We start from the raw sequence: 17,412 nt of genomic DNA, 5'->3' as shown, positions 1-17,412 counted from the left end.
AATGGTGAAAATGCAGCGAAAAATTAACTACAATTACCAAGAAACCAAAATCATAAATAATGAGAAAATGTCAAGGAAAAAGTTACTTCCCTTTGTTCTCGACTTAACTTACACTTATGCCTTCGATTTATTATTATTATTATTTTTTTTGTGTGTTCCGTTTATTTTTTGCTCACATTACTCATACGCCGTGTTGCACATACGAGGCGAGTATAAAATAACAGATTTATGCCTGCGTTCCAGCCAATGACACGCCAATTAGCCGCCACCGTTGCAGCAGCAACACCAGCAACAACAACACCACAAATAACAACAAATAAAGCTTTGACATTTTTATGATGCTAAGCGGACAACAACAACAACAACAACAACGAGGAAATATAGAAGGGGAAATGAAAAGGGGGAGTGGGAGTACACTGGGGGAAAAGGATTAACGAGGAAGAACAGTCCTTGGGGAAGCTGTATATGTGGAAAAAGAGGGAAAGATATTGTATTTAGAAATTAAAATACTACAAGCACAAAAAATAGTAATAATACCAATTAAAATACTTAAAAAAATGCTCAAAATAATACTAATAACTTTATATAAAATAAATCAAATAGTATTTATAATAATATTTACAATTTAATTCTTTAACAATACTTCTGTTTCTCCTTTACTTCTCATAAAATTTTCTAAAATATTTCTTTTATTTTCATAAAATTTATCTCCCTGTAGCGGGTGGTTTTGTGTGTGTGGCAAGTTAATGTCGCAAAAAATCTTTGTGGCAGCTGCATTGCCTGACCTTTGCATGTGGCAAAGTCGAATTGCGAATTGAGTTTGACAGCTGCTGGGGCGACACGATCCGATTGCGATTGCGATCGCTCTTTGACCTTAATACGCGCCAGCTGCGCGTCAACACCCTCTGCCTGCGGCCTCCCACCCGCAACAAAAATATGGAAAATTATGTGAAAAATCTCCCCAAAATGCCAGCAGCACACCACACACACGCACACAAACCATACACACCCATCCATTGTCATTTGACACCTAATTTGGTGTGTGTAAGTGTGTGTGGGGCGGTGCACGCACACGGCGAGTCTCTAATAAGCGCTCAACACCCGCTGGCAACATGTTGCTGTGCTGTGCGTGCAACAACAACCTGGCAACCCTGCCTCTCGGGGGTTTTTCTTTTCTTCTTTTTGTTTGGTTTTTTTTTATATATATATATATTTTTGTTGTTGCTTATATATTTTTTGCCTTTTTGTAATCAAGCGGGCAATCTCATTAATAAATTGCACTGCATGCAACATGTTGTTGCTGCTGCTGCTGTGCTGCTGCAACGGCAGCAACATTAATTGGCTGCTTAGAGAGCTGACAAGCCCCTTGTGGGTACAGTGAAAGCTGGCTAATGATGAAATTTTGGGGGATTAAACCTGGGATATTAAAAGAAAGGTATTTAACTTGAAACAAAGCGAATAAAAAATGAGGAAATGGGTGGGAAATTGGTTAGTTAATGTATATTAAAAACAGATTTAACTTAAACCCTATGCCTAATCCTAAATATATTCATGTAAAGGTTTATCTCCTCTTTTAGGGATTATTTTCCCATCAGAATCTAACTTATTTTGTTCATAATTTCCTTATAAATCCTTTATAGTCCTTTTGTGTACCAACTGTACCCATTTGTTAATGTTGCTATAACAAATTAAAGGCTGGCGATAGGTGGCGCTGCTGCAGGCCATCATCAACAGCCCCAATAGCAGCGGGGCAAAACATTAATTGTTTAGGCACATTCTCAAGGCGATTTCACGGCGATATATGTTGTTAATGCGACTGATGTTTGCTGCTTGTACCGCCGCTGTTGCCGTTTCATTGATTTCAGTTGCTTGCTAATTGATTTTTATGCACCCAACCAAGGCGGCGGCACATATTTTAAACACAAATTACAAAGCAATAATCATAAATCTTTTTTGCGGCTCAGCAACATGCGGCAGCGGCAAGCATTTATCAAAAATAAAAAAAAATACTGTGTGTGCCCAGCTTGTGTTGTGTTGTGTGTGTGCAAGTGTGTGTGGCAGATGCCGGACAAATGAGCATTGCGTGTGCCATATCAAAATGTTGCTGCAGGTTGCTGGTTGCAAGTTGCTGTTGTCATCGTTGCTGAAAATGTTGATAACTCGATGTTAGTTGTTGTTGTTGTTGCAGCAGGGAAATGGAGCACGTGGTCAGCAATTATGTTGCTGTTGGTGTAGCCGTTGTTGTTGTTGTTGAAGTTGTTGGTGATGTTGGTGTTGCAGATGGTTTTGGCGTTGCTGTTGCTGCTGCTGTTGCTGCTGCTCCTGCTGCTGATTGCTCTTGATTAAATGCTAGTCACTCACTCGAGCTAAAAAACCCCCCCGGAAATTGTTTATGCCACGAGCTGATGCTGATGTTGCTGCTGCTGATGTTGCTGCTGCTGCTCCTGCTGCTACTACTACTCATGTTACTGCCACATTCTACGCACATTCTGAGTCGCATTTGCAACTTCCTGGTCAGGTGTTGCTGCTGCCGTCAACTTTTGACGAAAGTTGATTAGTTTTAGATGGAGAAATTGAGAACATTTCCGCCTGCAATGCCACAGGTAGGTTAGACAGTGGCAAGGTGACCTCCTCGCAGTGACAGCAGCAGCATTCCAATGCCGAACAGCTGCAGCCCTAGCTTATTAAACTTTAATGACTATTGGGGTGGTCTTGTTGCTGTTGCCGTTGCTGTTGCTGCTGCTGCTGCTGCTGCTGTCGCAATGCAATGGCAAATAATTGCAATGGCAACGTGCAACGATTTGCGGCAACGAGGTGAAGGCAGCACCAGCAACAGCAACAGCAGCAGCAATAATAGCAACAGCCGCAAAAAAGTAACAAAATGTTTATATGAAAATTGAAAATGATTATTGCGCAACGGCAGGCAACACACAGCAACACAAGACGAGAAAACACAACACAACAGAACCCGACAAATAGTCAAAGTTTTCGATGCTTTGCATTCGACACGCAAAAAGCGGCAACGCAAGACAACACACAGCGATGCCAGAAACCTCAAATAGAGATGGCAAATAAGATCAAAAGCAATCTCTATTGGTATAAATTTATCGATAATAAGTTGATAAAATTATAGTTTCATAATTTGTAATTGATAAGCAGTGTGAATCATAGGCTTAAAACATTTTCTATAGCTTTAACAAGCTTATTTTCAATTATGTAAATCAAGAAGCTTTATTTAATACTTTTTTATATAAAGATCCATAATAATATTCATGAAAACCGATAATTTCCATCGATATTTCTCTCCGATATGCATCCCTAACTCGTAAACCGTTTCATCACTGGCCCGCACCGCAACAACAATTGGCTAATAATATAAATTTTGTGGCCAAAGTAACGACAGCAGCAGCAGCCACAGCAGCAACAGCAGCAACAGTTGCTGCAGCAATCGTCGTTGTTCCAAGGCTGCCCGTTGTCTCAACTCTGACTTCGGCGGCTGATCTCGTTTTGTGTCTGGGCATCTAATTTAATTGCCTTTCAATTGCCGCTGACCTGAGCCTGGCAGCAATATGTCACAGAACCGGCACTTGTTGCTGCGACTCTTGCTGCTGCTGCTGCTGCTGCTGCAAATAACTGCAAATTGTGCGGCAGCAACTGTATTGTTTGTCGTCGCTTATCTTTAGCTTTTGGTCCATGCAGCAAAACAGCAGCAACTGGCCAGTAAATCAGCGCAACAACAGCGGCAACTGGCAACAAACTGCCAGGCAACACGCATGCGCCGCCAAAAGTCATGTTCGTGCCACAAAGGCGACACCTAAGCCATACATATTGTAGGTGGCAGCAACTGCAGCAGCAACAGCAGCAGCAGCAACACAAAGCTATCTGCGATCACACTGCCCGAAAACTAACGCGAAAATTATGCTAATGCGGATCTGAAGACAGCACGCAATATTTTGGCCAAGACCAAAATATTTACACACATTAATATGGCCAATATTTGTGGCCTTTTTAAGCCTGGGAAATATTCTGGCTTTAATAGGAATCAATTATAGTTTATACATCTTTTAAAATATCCCAATTTTAGGGGTTTCTTGCTCTGCATTATTCTTTTTTGTTTAATAATTTTCGTAGATTTCTCTGGCTGTTTATTTATTTCTTTGCTATTTTTTTTACGCAACTTGGAGGCAGCAATCCCTTTTTTCTTCTGGCTGTCCCAGGTGGGTGTGTGTGTGTAAGTGGGTGTGGGTGTATGGGTGTGGGCGTGGGTCAGCATTTAAAGTGGCAAAGCCAAGAAAAAACAGCTGGCCAAAAGTGTTTGCCACTTTGAACTTGCCAAGGCAACAATAGAAAGCCATTGGCAGGAAGCTGGAAATAAAAAAAAATAACTTAGGAAAATAAACTAGAGATAAACTAGGGGAAAAACTGCAGGAAAACTCTAAGAAAACTGGGGAAAAACAGGGGATATAACTTTACTTAAAATATATATGTATAGAGAGAGAGAAAGAGCGCTGGAGATCCGCTTTAAACGCTTTGGAAATTTATGAGATAAAGCCCAGAGCGAAATCCTTTCACCAACCAAGCCAACCCAACACACAGACAACGATTAATAAATCAATAAAAAGCATTCCATAATCATAGTCGTTGCCCCGCGAATGTTGCCAACTTCCGCACAGTGACAACTGGCAATTTGTGCTGGCAACACCTCGGCAACAATGTTGCTCGCTCTAGACTTAGATCTCGGGCAGTGGGAACAATTAAGATGCCATTGGGGAGATGCCGAAGCCATCATCGAAAGGAAACCAAGGCAACATGTTGCGCAACTTATCAAAATAATCATCATTCACATCGACAACGGCTGCAGTAGCAGCAGCAGCAATGCAGCAGCAATGCAGCAGCAGCAGCAGCAACACAGCAGCAGCAATGCAGCAGCCATAGCAACATGAGCTGCGCAGGCAGCATTATGATAATCGCAAACGGTGTCGGCAATGTTCAAACAACGCGAAACAACAGCAAAATTGCAACTGTTTTGCAGCTCAAACACCAAAGCACTGAGAGAAAAATATAGTACATGAAAATAATAACAGAATTATCAAAAATAAAGTAAAACTATTTGATTTATTTTAGAAAATTATCAATTTCTTGCTTCAAACAACGCCTTTAAAGTAAAAGTTAGCAATATAAATGTAAAAATAACCAAAATAAATACCTTAAAATATCTTTTAAATTCTTAATTTAACCAAAATATTATATATTTAAAATAACTAAAATAACTAAACTTAAAAGTAATTTTAAAATTTTAAAGAATTTGAATCAATTGAAATCCGAGATTAACTTACATTTTCTGCTTCTTCAAATTAATCTTTATGATAATATTTTCTCTAACACAAAAATAGTACTATATTTTTTCTCTCTGTGTGTCTGGTGAATGCCTACCTCCCCCGCTCTATCCCCCTGCCCCCTCCCTTTGGCACCATCCCGCTCCTATCGCAATTAATAATCGAGTAGAGTGAGATAGAGAGAGAGAAAGAGAGACAGAGAGAAAAAACGAGGCGCGGCATAACTGAAACTCAACTGCAACTCAACTGAACTGCATCGTGCGCCCTTCTTTTTGATTTAAAATGTGCCGCCATCGCACGTAGGCGTACTCACACGCAGTTGCCTCACCGCCCCCCCTCTTACCTGAAGCCTCCCCCCCCTCCCCCCTCTCACCTTGGACAGCGACACCCCTGGAAAACAAGTGGCCCAGGCCTGGAGATCGGAAGAGGAGGCACTGCTCTACTCTGGCTTCATCAGTCAAGTGTGTGTGTGTGTTGGCCTGAACCACAAAAAAAAAAAAGAAAAGGAACAGAACTGGTAGAGAATATATACAACACAGTCCAAGGATGCCACAGTCACAACGGTAACAGCAGCAACTTGCAACGTGCAACGTGCAACGAGCAACTTGCAACTTGCAAACCATTTGTGGGCAGTGGCGTGTGCGTGGGCTTCCTGGACGGATCCGTAGGATCACTTGAATCTCTTTCGGAATTGCTTGGAGTTGGAGAGAGATCATCATTGATCATTGTCTGATCTTGTGACCAGTGACCAGGCTTTGACTTTGACTTTGATTGCCATCTAAAAGAAAAAACTGGGCTATGCAAAAGACTAGGAAATGTATTCAAGAAGCTAGAAGGAAATTCAAGAAAATTATCAAGAAATTAGTAGTAAATTATAGAAAATTTCATGGAAAACTATAATTATATATATAATTAAATAACTTATAGCCTCAAATCAAGTACTAATTGCTACTTTTCTCTGGCTAATATAATCTTGTACTGTTAATCTTGGTAAATCGTTGGTTATACCGCCTTCCTCATTGGATAACTGCTCACACTCTATATAGGGCCACGCCCACTTCTAAAACCTCGCGGTAATTAAGTTTATAAATAAATAAATCAAATGCAAATTTTCTATATATTTATATCCAGTAGGAAAAGCGTTCATGAAAAGACTTGAAGGCAAGACATGAAAGGCAAAACGGCCGGTTGGCCGCCTTCTTGTGGGTGTGACATGGTTCCCGAAGAAGGGGTTGGGAAGGAGGTTTGAGAGGGGGTTTCCGAGGGAAGGGGAAAACTCAGGCGCCTGCCTCAGGTGAGCGGCCAAGCATGAGGATGGTGCGGGGCCCAAGAATCGTTGGCGGCTCGTCAGGGAGCCTTAATTAGAAAATTGCTAATAACTCATGCACACGAACAAATTTCAATATTAATGAGTTTTAGGCCAACGGCGGCTGCAGCAGCAGCAACATCTAGTGAGTGCAGCAGCAGCAGAAGTTGCAGTTGCAGTTGCAGTGCATTTAAAGAAAAATATAAGTTAAAGAAGTCAAAATATATAATATTTATTAGCCGACTAATCACAAAATCAAAACAAATATCAAATTAAACGAATACTGAACCTAAAAATATCAATAGAAAAATTCTATATTAAATGTTTACAGATGTATTATTGAAATCCAGCACTTATCTATATACTTTTGAAAGAATTTCCTAAAGATTTCTATGTAATTATATGTCAGCTTTTTCCCCTGCTTAAATAACTTGAGAAACATGTTATATTTAATTTTTATACATTTATTTTTGGAGTATGGATCCTTTCTATATTATATCTAAAGGTTTTCTGAAGATTTATGTATATGTTTTTGTTACTATATCCTTTTCCTGTTTAAGCTATCAGTAGAAAATGTTTACATTTAATAATAATCGATTTATTATCGAAGTAAATCTCTTATCGATATTATTTTTTAAGATTTTATATGTCGGTGTAACCTTTTCCTTGTTAAAAATCTTCTCCTTCGGCGTATTTACTTCAGAAAAGGTTTTATGAATCCCGAAACCAAAGGGTAATAAATGATAATTAATTTATTTTTTTTTAAATAAAAATGTTATAACTTAATTAAAGCCAAATTTTTCCCCTTTAAAGCCCAGTGCATCTGCCACATATGCTGACTGAGTTCAGGTGTACCTTCACCGGCAGCGGGGGTCTTTAATTAAAAAGAAGCCCACAAAAGGCCCAAAAAAAAAGAAACCAAAACACACACACAAATGTGAGAATGGGCTTGCATCTTGACCACTGTGCACGGTGGGAGATCGCCGGCTGGCTCCGCTTTCTGCGGCTGCCTGTCTTACGCTGCTCATTAACTTGGCCAAGAACTCTATAGGTAGCAGCAGCAGCTGCTCATCATTTGACTGATTTAGTTGTCAGTAATTGCCTCTCCTTCTTGGGTTTCCCTCTTTTGGCCACCCCCCCAGGCTGCCTTCCCCCCTCTCTCTTTCTCTCTCTCTCTCTCTCTGTCCCTGCCCCCCTTGGCCACATAATTAGCATGCAAACGGCATAAATCGCAGCAGCAACAACAATTAACAGACCCAAATTGCATGCAACACAGCCGATTTTTTTACCCATTCTTTAGCAAATTTTTTTAGCGGCTTTCTCTAGCTGTTGGTGTTTTTTTCTCTCCTTTTTTTATAGTTTTTTTCTTTGGGTTTTTTAGTTTTGTTTTGCATTTTTTTTATGTATTTTTTTTTTTTGCTTATATTTTTGCTACTTAGCATGCATCGCAGGCAGTCATTGACGTCTGCAACAGAACACGTAGGCAAGTCAGCAACAGCAGCAGCAGCGGCAGCAACAACTGTCAATTATATTAGTTGTTGTTACTACACACAGCGCTAATTCAAAAATCATGCGTGGGCAGCAACAGCAGCAACAGCAGCAGCAGCAGCAACAGCAACTGCAGCAGCAACATCTCTGCACAGCAGCAACATGGCCACTGGCAACTTCTCTTAATTAAGTGTCGACCTGCCGTTGCATGCAAATGGAAAAATAAAGAAAATAAATACAAGAAGACCGTCCAGAAGTTGCTGTTGTGTCGCCGTTGTTGCTGCTGCTGCTGCTGCTGCTGCTGTTGCTGCTGTTGCTGCTGCTGCTGCTATTGCTGCGACCTTTAGCCATTGCGTGTTGCCCGCCACTTGGGCCATAATTTCCAGGCCAACATTTTGGCTTTTTCTTTTTGCCAGCGATCTTTAACTGAATGGGAAGCTCTTTGGCAAGACTCGGGGAAAAGGTTACGAGAAAAATATATATAGAAAAAATATTAAATTAATATTATAAGACTTAAAAAAGGATTTTAAATATTTCAAATATACTAAATGAAGCCAAAAAATATGGTAAACTGGAACCAATTTATTTTAAATATATATTATATATATTAAATGAAGACATTTATTTGCAATATGTTTTGTATTTTAAATGAAGCAAAAATATTATTATTATCAGCTTAAAGATGTATTTTAAATTTATTAAAGTTAACAAAACTATGAGGCTATTTTAAATATATGAACAAAAATACAATTATAAGTTAAAAGTATGTATTTAAAGGCTTAAAGTATGTATTTTTTAAATAATATAATATAATAAATAGTGAAGTTTGTCTATTTAAAAATATGTAGGACATGAATTATAATAATAATGAAGCTTTTCATTATGAATAAGTATTGGAACTTAAATATTTTACAAAGAGTTTCATAATTAAAAGATTTAAAAGAGGTACATTAGTTAAAGATTTAAAAGTGGACAATATTTTTTAGTTAATTTTCTTTAAGAACTATATTTTGTTTATAAGTTTAATTAGCAAAACTAATTTCTATATATAATCTTATTAGGAACTGTATCTCGTATTTAATTTTCCTTAAGAACAATATTTTCCCTTCCAAAAACAATCATAATTTAACTTTTCCTATCAAGTCAAATATGAACCTGATTTGTTCAACACTTATATAATTTAAATTAAATAATAAACTAATATATATAGATTAAATAAATAAATATATATAATAATATGTACTAATAGATCTATCTCTATATAGAATATATTTATTAGTACACACCTTTTCCTTTAGGTGCAGTGTGTATAACCCTCTCCCGCTTTCCCCTCAAACTTTGCACGAATTTTCCGCAGGAAAATCAAGGAAAGAGAGAGAGATAGCGGGGAATCAGTAGTAGTAACAAAATGCATGCGTAATTTACGCTTTACGATCGCAATGGCCTCAGATTCAGATACTCTCCGATACTCAGATTCAGGTTCAGATTCGAAACTCCTCTATAATATCGTTATCGAGCTGGGAAATCGCTTCAAGGGGGGGATCCCCAGGAAGGGGGGAGGTGCACCTTTTGCTGCTTTTGCTGCTTTTGGCACCCAAAACCGTTGCATGCTGTGTGCCCGGTGCGTACTGCAATAAATCAAAGTTTTATTTGTTGAAATAAATTCAGAGTTTATTGCTTCGTTATTATTTCGGTACGGCTTTTTATTTGTCTTGTCTTGTTTTGGTTTTCCTTCTTTTTTTTTCACCTTATTTTTCCCTGCTATATTTTCTACTTGAAAGCCAAGAAGGAACGACAGTTGGCCATCAAAACAAGGGGGCCGGATGTGTGTTTGTTGCATTAAAGTTGAGATCGGTTGTTTGGCATCGTTTGCACATTTCTCCTATAACCAAGGTTTACCTAATTTGAGAACCTGCAGATCGTTACGTTGATTGCCAGAGGTTCTATTAATTATTTTACCATCAAAATGAATGCCTCGATGGCGAGAAAGACAATTAAAAATCGAGGCTCAAGTTAATTGGCCGATGGAAGTGTGTAAAGTTGCAGAGATTGTTGGGGGAAAAAAATGAGTATTATTTTCTTAATTCTAAGGAGCTTTTTGTGCATAAATTAGAATGTTTTTTTTCGGTTTATATTGTGAATTTTAAGTTAAATTTTTATATTTATTTTGATTTTGTGGGTAAATATTTGCTATAAAAATAAGCCAAGAAATACTGCCAAGTCAGGGTTGTTGTTTCTCTTTTTTTTTGGTATGGAAATAATGCTGTGACACGCCTAGTCACGCCCCCAATAGCCTCACCTCACCTCCCCCTTGATAAACCCCCTGAATATTTGTATATTTGTTTATAGATATTTTTTATTTTGCTGCATGGCAGTGACATTTGTGAACTCTGGGCAAGATTTTGCAATATGCTTTGGCATTTTGTATGTGGCATTAATTGCATCTAAAGATACCGCTGCAATGTTACTTAGAGATACAAAGATACAGCCTTACATGAGAGATACAAAGATACAGACTTAAATGAGAGATACACCTAGGCATAGGCACGATTGATTACGCAATTTCAATTAACTGAAATTAAGAAATGATTCAACAATTAACTAATAATATTGCATACAAATATAGCTATACTTATACCTTATATTCTTTTATATATATTTATCTATATTATATAGTATTTTTTCTATATATTCTCTGTACTTTGCAGCAGCGTAAGCTGTCACCGACATGGGCAGTGAGCACTACTGCTTGAGGTGGAACAATTACCAATCCAACCTGTTAGGGGTGTTTAGTCAATTACTACAAGACGGGAGCCTGGTGGACGTCACATTAGTTTGTTCAGAGGGCACATCCATCAAAGCCCATAAGGTGAGTCCCAAATACAATCTGTATTTTCTACACTTCATGTACTTTTAAGCAGAAGAAACTGCTTTAAATATATAAAATATAATATAACATATAATATAATATGTAAACGTTTTTGAAAGCTTGGTTTCAAGTTTTGTAGATCTCTGGCAGGAGATGTGATAGTTTTTCTAGAGTTTTCTGCTCTTGCAGGGTGAAGGAATCATTTCCGACCCTATATTTCATATATATTCTTGATCAGCATCAACAGCCAAATCGATCTAGGCATTTTCGACGGAAAAATAAACTTTCCAATTTTTTTCCATTTTTTTAAGGCTTATATCTTAAAGATTGTCAAAAAAAAAAAATTGAAAAAAAATGAAAACTTTTAAAATTTTAAATTGAGTATGCAAATTTTTTAACCTGTTCAAAACTAAAATAGGGCAGCTGTCCAAATTAAAATTAATGCATTTTTGGCTTAGTTATGCGATTGTTAAATTTTATGTCTTATCAAAAATGTTATATAAAAATATATATAAATATGGGCTCTAAAAATGATATTATAATTTAGTCAGAAGCTTGAAAAGTTATAAAGGAGTAATTTCCGACCCCATAAATCATATATATTCTTGATCAGCATCAAGAGCCGAATCGATTTAAGCAACTCCAGCAGAAAAATTAATTTTCAAAATTTTTTCAAATTTCTTTAAAGGGTTTTATCTATAAAAATGTCAAAAAAATGGAAAAAAAATTATTTGTTTTTAATTTTTAATTGAGTATGCAGATTTTTTAACCTACTGAAAACTAACATGGGACTACATTCCGAATCAAAATTACTGAATTTTTGGATTAATTATGAATTTTTTAAACTTTAATTTTGTCCCAAAAATTGTCATATAAAAATATCAATAAATTAAATATCTAAAGGTTACCTTTAGACCTATAATTTAATATACTGTGTCTTAAGTTATAGAATATTATCTTAAGCTAAAGAATAACTAACTTAAACTAGGTTAGCCTAACTAACTAACTTAGCCTAGGTTGACTGTTCGACTTTCGTTTAACAAAATTTAAAACGTAAACAAAAGCCACTTGACAGTCGCTGCTGTTGCTTAGAACGAATCGAGAACGTAACTGTAAAATGCGGAAGCTGAAGTGATCAAGGTCGAACCGCAGCCCCCTGCTCCTCCTCCTACCCCCTCGGTTATTGTTGCCCGCCTTTTGCCTTGAAATGCCAGGCGCATAAATTAACGCAGTGGCTACTGCGTCGACTGTTGTTGCTGCTGCGGCTGCTGCAACAACGGCAACAAGATCAAATGCAATTTACACATTTGTCAGTAAATTGTCAACTTAACGCGGCAACAACACTCTAAACGAGCCACAGCAGCGACGCCAGCGCATGTTGCTGCTGCTGCTGCTGCAACGAACATTGCATTTGCTTGGCAACATGTTGACAAGGTCAGCATCTAATGGATATTGACGGCATCTTAGAGATGGCACAGATATCGATATCGATATCACAGTTTATTAAAAAGGGTTGTGTGGGGAGTTTTCTCTTTGAAGTGAAACTTGGGAAAAAAATGGTGATTATTAATTATGTTGAGGTATTAATTATTTATCGATAGTATAATATGGACTGTCGATATTTTCGATACTTTTTTGTTGGTAATAAAAAAGTTTTTTCTTTAAAAAAGCAAAATTTCCTCATCTGATCTATAATAAATCACTGATAAACCCCCAAATATTTTCGTTAATTTTCCTGAGTACTTAATTGTACTAATTAATTAAAATATTATATTGTTTTCATAATCAATCCCAAATTCAACATCTTCATAATTATATTATTTCCGATATATCTACAAAATTCGATATATTTTTGCCCACTCCCCTTTGATATATGCACATTCCCAAATGAAAATTGACAGCAACTATCTCTTCCTCGACTCGACAAGTGTGAGTGCATAAATCATGCGTTGCCCAGGCGGCAGCAACAGCAACAACAACAATAACAACAATAATAACAACAACAACAACTACAACAACAAGTAAAACCAAAGCCACAACGCCATGCTCACGTCTGTCAATTGAAATTCCTGTTAAATTAAGCGGAAAATATTTAACTGCGTTAACTGTTTGCTGCTGCAGTTGCTTAGTGTTGCCCGATGCCAATGTTGCTGCCACAAAACTAGACCTGCCTGATAAAGTTATTTTTGTAGCTGTGGAAAACTGGTAAATTGTTCAATTATAAATGTGCATCTCAGACACTCGGGGAAAACATTTTCATTAGCCGAAAGGAGAAGGGGGGAGATGAGATGAAGCGATGATCAGAATGAAAATGAGAATGGACATGAAAATTAAACCAAAAAAAGGAGTGCCGTAAAAGGAAACTGGAAAATGCCAAAGGGAAAATTATATCTCAACAAAATACTAATTGACACTTTATGTAATAATGGTTAATTTAGAAATTATTTAGAAAAAGAACATCCAATCAGTTGAATTATTCAGTAAATAGTTATTTTGTAAGCTTAACTAAGAGATTGTTTTCTATTTGTTAAGCATCTTAATGAGTTTTTTGCAATGCCAAAAAAAGGGGATAAAACCCACTTCGATTAACTCATTTCCAGTTCAATGTTCATTTTCATTAGATCCTTTCGACATCGTCCTGTGTTTACTGGCAAATCAACTTCATTAGCCATGGATGGGCACAAGAATGAAGAAAGGCAAACAAACAAACAAACAAACTGATGAGTTCATTTCCTTTTTAGACAGATTCCAAAAAAGAAAAACTATAACAAGGCATAGGAAAAAATGCCTTGCAAAAAATGAACAAAAATGAATTTTTATTTCAAGTTGAGAGCTTCGAAAGAGTAGAGACAGGACACATGTCCTGATGCCTGGGCAAACTAATTAGCAAATGCACATAGAAATGTCAACGTTTACAGGGTGAAGGGGAACTCAAGCAAGGATCCAAGGATCCGAAAGGATGCGTTGAGTGCCAGGAGCAATAATGGAAGGCCCCCAGACCTCAAACTCTAGAGTTTTAAAACTCAATGGAGTCGAACTGCCAATTACTCTTGCATATACTCGATATATCGAAGGAAAGGAGAAAGGAGAGACAAAGAGCCTCAGCGATGGCAGTAAATATCGATATATTAATAAAGGTAGTCCGATAATTTAGTAGATATTGGATATTATATCGATAACTTAAGGGTATAAAATTGATTATTAGTAACTTGTTATAATTTAGCCAAAGATTAAAATGATGTTTCAATACATAAGTTAAGGAGGTTTAATAATGTCAGATTTATATCGATAACTTAAGTATTTTTTCCAAATTATTCATAATTTATAGTAATTTATTCAAGGATTCAGCTTTTAAATTTATGATATTTAATTCAAATTAAAGTCTATAATGTTTAATAATAATAATTTCAATATCAATGTAATGTAATCCCAAACTTTACTTATCGTTTATATTTATATTTATCGAATTATTATTATTATTCGCAACGATAGTTGTACCTATTTTTTTGTAAAAACATCACTAGATTTCGCCACATCCTTCAGCATTCAGAATGCCAAAACGTATCGTCCGGCGCCTTGAAAAGCGTTCCTCCGAAACAAGGACTCGAAAGGACGAACAAAAAATTGTTAAATTGATTAAAAAGCAAAGTGTCGATGAACGAGGCAATGATGACAGCAGGCACTCAGCCAGTAGCTCGAAAAAAAAAATAAAATAACAACAGGCACATGAGTCCAGGAGTCAGGAGTCAGGATCAGTGGCCAGGACATGCAACCAGGCCAAAGTCAATTCAATGAAAAAGAAACGATGGAAAAAAATGTACAAAACAAAAAAGAAATACACACAAAAATTCCAGAGGCGTGGCCAGAGGGGGTGCAACCAAGTGATGGTCTCCTGCATTCGTCCTGAAATCGAGCCAAGCCAAATATGTGTGTGCGTACAGAGAGAGAGAGAGGGGATTGTAAAGTTGTACTAGAAAATGTTTTAAATTAGGGAAAATTTATTAAATGTAAGAAAAATATATAAAAGATATTTTAGAGTATTTTCTAAGACTTTATTTTTGATTTCATGATGGTTTTAAGGACCTCAAAACTCTAGTATCTCTCCTCTATTTCGCATGCCTCCTGCCTGGCTTGGGCATCCTGTTGTAAAAGTGATTTTTCCTTTTTTTTTTGACAGTTTGTAGTTTGCCTTTTGCCTTGACTCCTGTGTGTGTGTTTTTGTGCTCTTGCTCCAGCAGCCGCAAGGCTTTTGTCCTGCCTATTCCTGCGTCCAGGATCCATGGTCCAGAGTCCTTGCTCTCCACTCTCTCCTGTTGGATTGCAAACGGCGTCGGCACTTTAACTCAATTTGAGGCATTTAACGTATGCTCGGTTGATATTTGATGCGATTTGAGAATCGTTCGCAGCTGCCACTCATTCCCTACGATTTTTCACCCATTTAGTGCGATTTTTTTCCATTTTCCCATCACTTTTTTTGTTCACTTTTTCCCCTACTGAACAAGAAGCGAAGCAGCCGAAAGGCAAACAAAGTGTAACAAATGTCGTTGCGGACAGAGGTCAAAAAGGGGGGATTGGGGGCGGAAAAAAAACCCTCAGGAAGGATATGTAAGGATGGGAACAAATGACTTTTGGGCAAATTTCTGTTCAAATATTTGCACTCATCTCTCTAGCATACTTTTGTTCCATGAGGAGATTTCTATTTTGTTTTTTTTGCATGTTGAAATGGAGTGTGTGTCTGTCCAGAGTGTGTGTGTATGTTGTCTTAAGCTGATTTGTTGGTCAGCTAAGAGTCTGATTGATTTGAGACCACCCCCTCCACCCACTCTCCTTCTCCTACCGTTAAAGGATTTGCATAGGTGGAGTGGAGAAGGGGTGGAGTAGGAAACTGGCATTCGATTGGCATAACAGGGTGTTAAACAACATGCCAGACATGCCAGCAATATGCAAAGCCAAACACTTAACAAGAATCCGACAACAACAACAGCAGCACTAGCATATTTTTGACAAGACAACAGCAGCAGCAACAACAATTGCTGCTGCAACAACAGCAGCAACACCAACACCAACACCAACACCACACCAACAACAATTGCTGCTGCAGCAATTGTTACAACAGCAACATGACGTGACAGCTGCAACACACAGCATAGCACAGCAGAGCAATGCATATGTGCTGCAGTTGCAGTTGCAGTTGCAGTTGCATTTACAGTTTTGCGGCAAAACAACAAATTGCCCACCCCCCTTCCCCTCCACCAATAAAAACTCTTAAGTTAAGTGTCAATAAATTTGATACTTGCTCGTATTAAATATTTCTTGTATTGTTAAAGGAAATCAACTTTAAAACCAAGATACAAAAGAGTTTAAATTTGTATAAAAAAAAAATTTAATAAAAGCTAAACATTGGAATAAACAATTTAAAACCCATTTTTCTAACAAGATTTAATATGTATTTAATGTAATTCTCCTTCGAATTATTTATATAATTTTTATTAAATTTTTTGAGTCAGAAGCTTGCAACTCGGAAAGGAATCATTTCCAATCTTATAAATCATATATATTCTTGATCAGTACAACAGGCAAATCTTTCTAGACATCTCAGGAAGAAAAGAGTAAAAATTTTTTTTTCAATTTTTTTTAAGGGGTTTTATCCTTAAAATTGTCAAAAAAAAATTTTAAAAATTTAAATATTTTTATATATCAAACTGAGTATGCATATTTATTATCCTTTAAAAAACTAACATGGGACAGCTTCCCGAATCAAAATTAATGCTTTTTTGACTTAGATATTTTTTTTTTTTAAACTTCGATTTTCATAAAAAAATAATTCCATAATTAATACTTATTTTTATAACTTTTAGGGTATTTCAATTTTACTCAGAAGCATGTAAAGCAGTGAAGGAGCCATTCCCGATCCTATAAACCTATTTATATTCTTTATCAGTATCAACAGGAAAATCTTTCTAGTTATTTCCGGATGAAAACAAATTTTTTTTGTTAATTTGTAATATTTTTTTATCAAAAACATTCCTAAAACTCCCCTTTTAAAATGCAAATTCTACAGCTTAGCCACGCCTTCCTCCTTTCATACCGACACACACAATGGTGTATTTACAGCCCCCAGAAACAAATTTGTGATAAATTGATTTGCATAATTTTGTAACAAGAGATTATTAATAAAACACAACAACTCACAAGAGCAACAAAACTACGAGAACATTGTAAATCTGGGCAGCTGCCGTTGCCCCACACACAAAATGCCAACTAATTGCGATTTTATGTTAACAACTTGAATCGAACAAATCGCGGAAAAGCCACCACGAAAAGCCGAAAATCTAAAAAAAGGGGAGGGGGGGAGGGAAACTGAACCAACATTTATCTTTCATCGCTCATAATGTGGAGCAGCAAGGCGTGGG

At 37.0% G+C, this 17,412-nt stretch overlaps 1 protein-coding gene across 19 annotated transcripts in view; it reads left to right on the top strand.

The window, feature by feature from the left end:
* Positions 1–17,412, top strand: part of mamo (maternal gene required for meiosis) — a 198,240-nt gene that overhangs the window by 122,096 nt on the left and 58,732 nt on the right. For all 19 annotated transcript variants that reach the window (XM_086835647.1, XM_086835651.1, XM_086835644.1 and 16 more), the window contains one exon: positions 10,839–10,999. In XM_086835647.1, the coding sequence (XP_086691773.1) occupies positions 10,859–10,999 (141 nt within the window). In that variant the 5' untranslated portion in view covers positions 10,839–10,858. The remainder of the gene's footprint in view (positions 1–10,838; positions 11,000–17,412) is intronic.

This window comes from Drosophila serrata, unplaced genomic scaffold (assembly GCF_035046125.1).
Source record: "Drosophila serrata isolate PLE 108 unplaced genomic scaffold, ASM3504612v1 contig_276, whole genome shotgun sequence".
Classification (NCBI taxonomy): Eukaryota; Metazoa; Arthropoda; class Insecta; order Diptera; family Drosophilidae; genus Drosophila; species Drosophila serrata.
The sequence above is the reverse complement of the archived record's forward strand: the minus strand, read 5'-3'. Positions and strand labels throughout refer to the sequence as shown.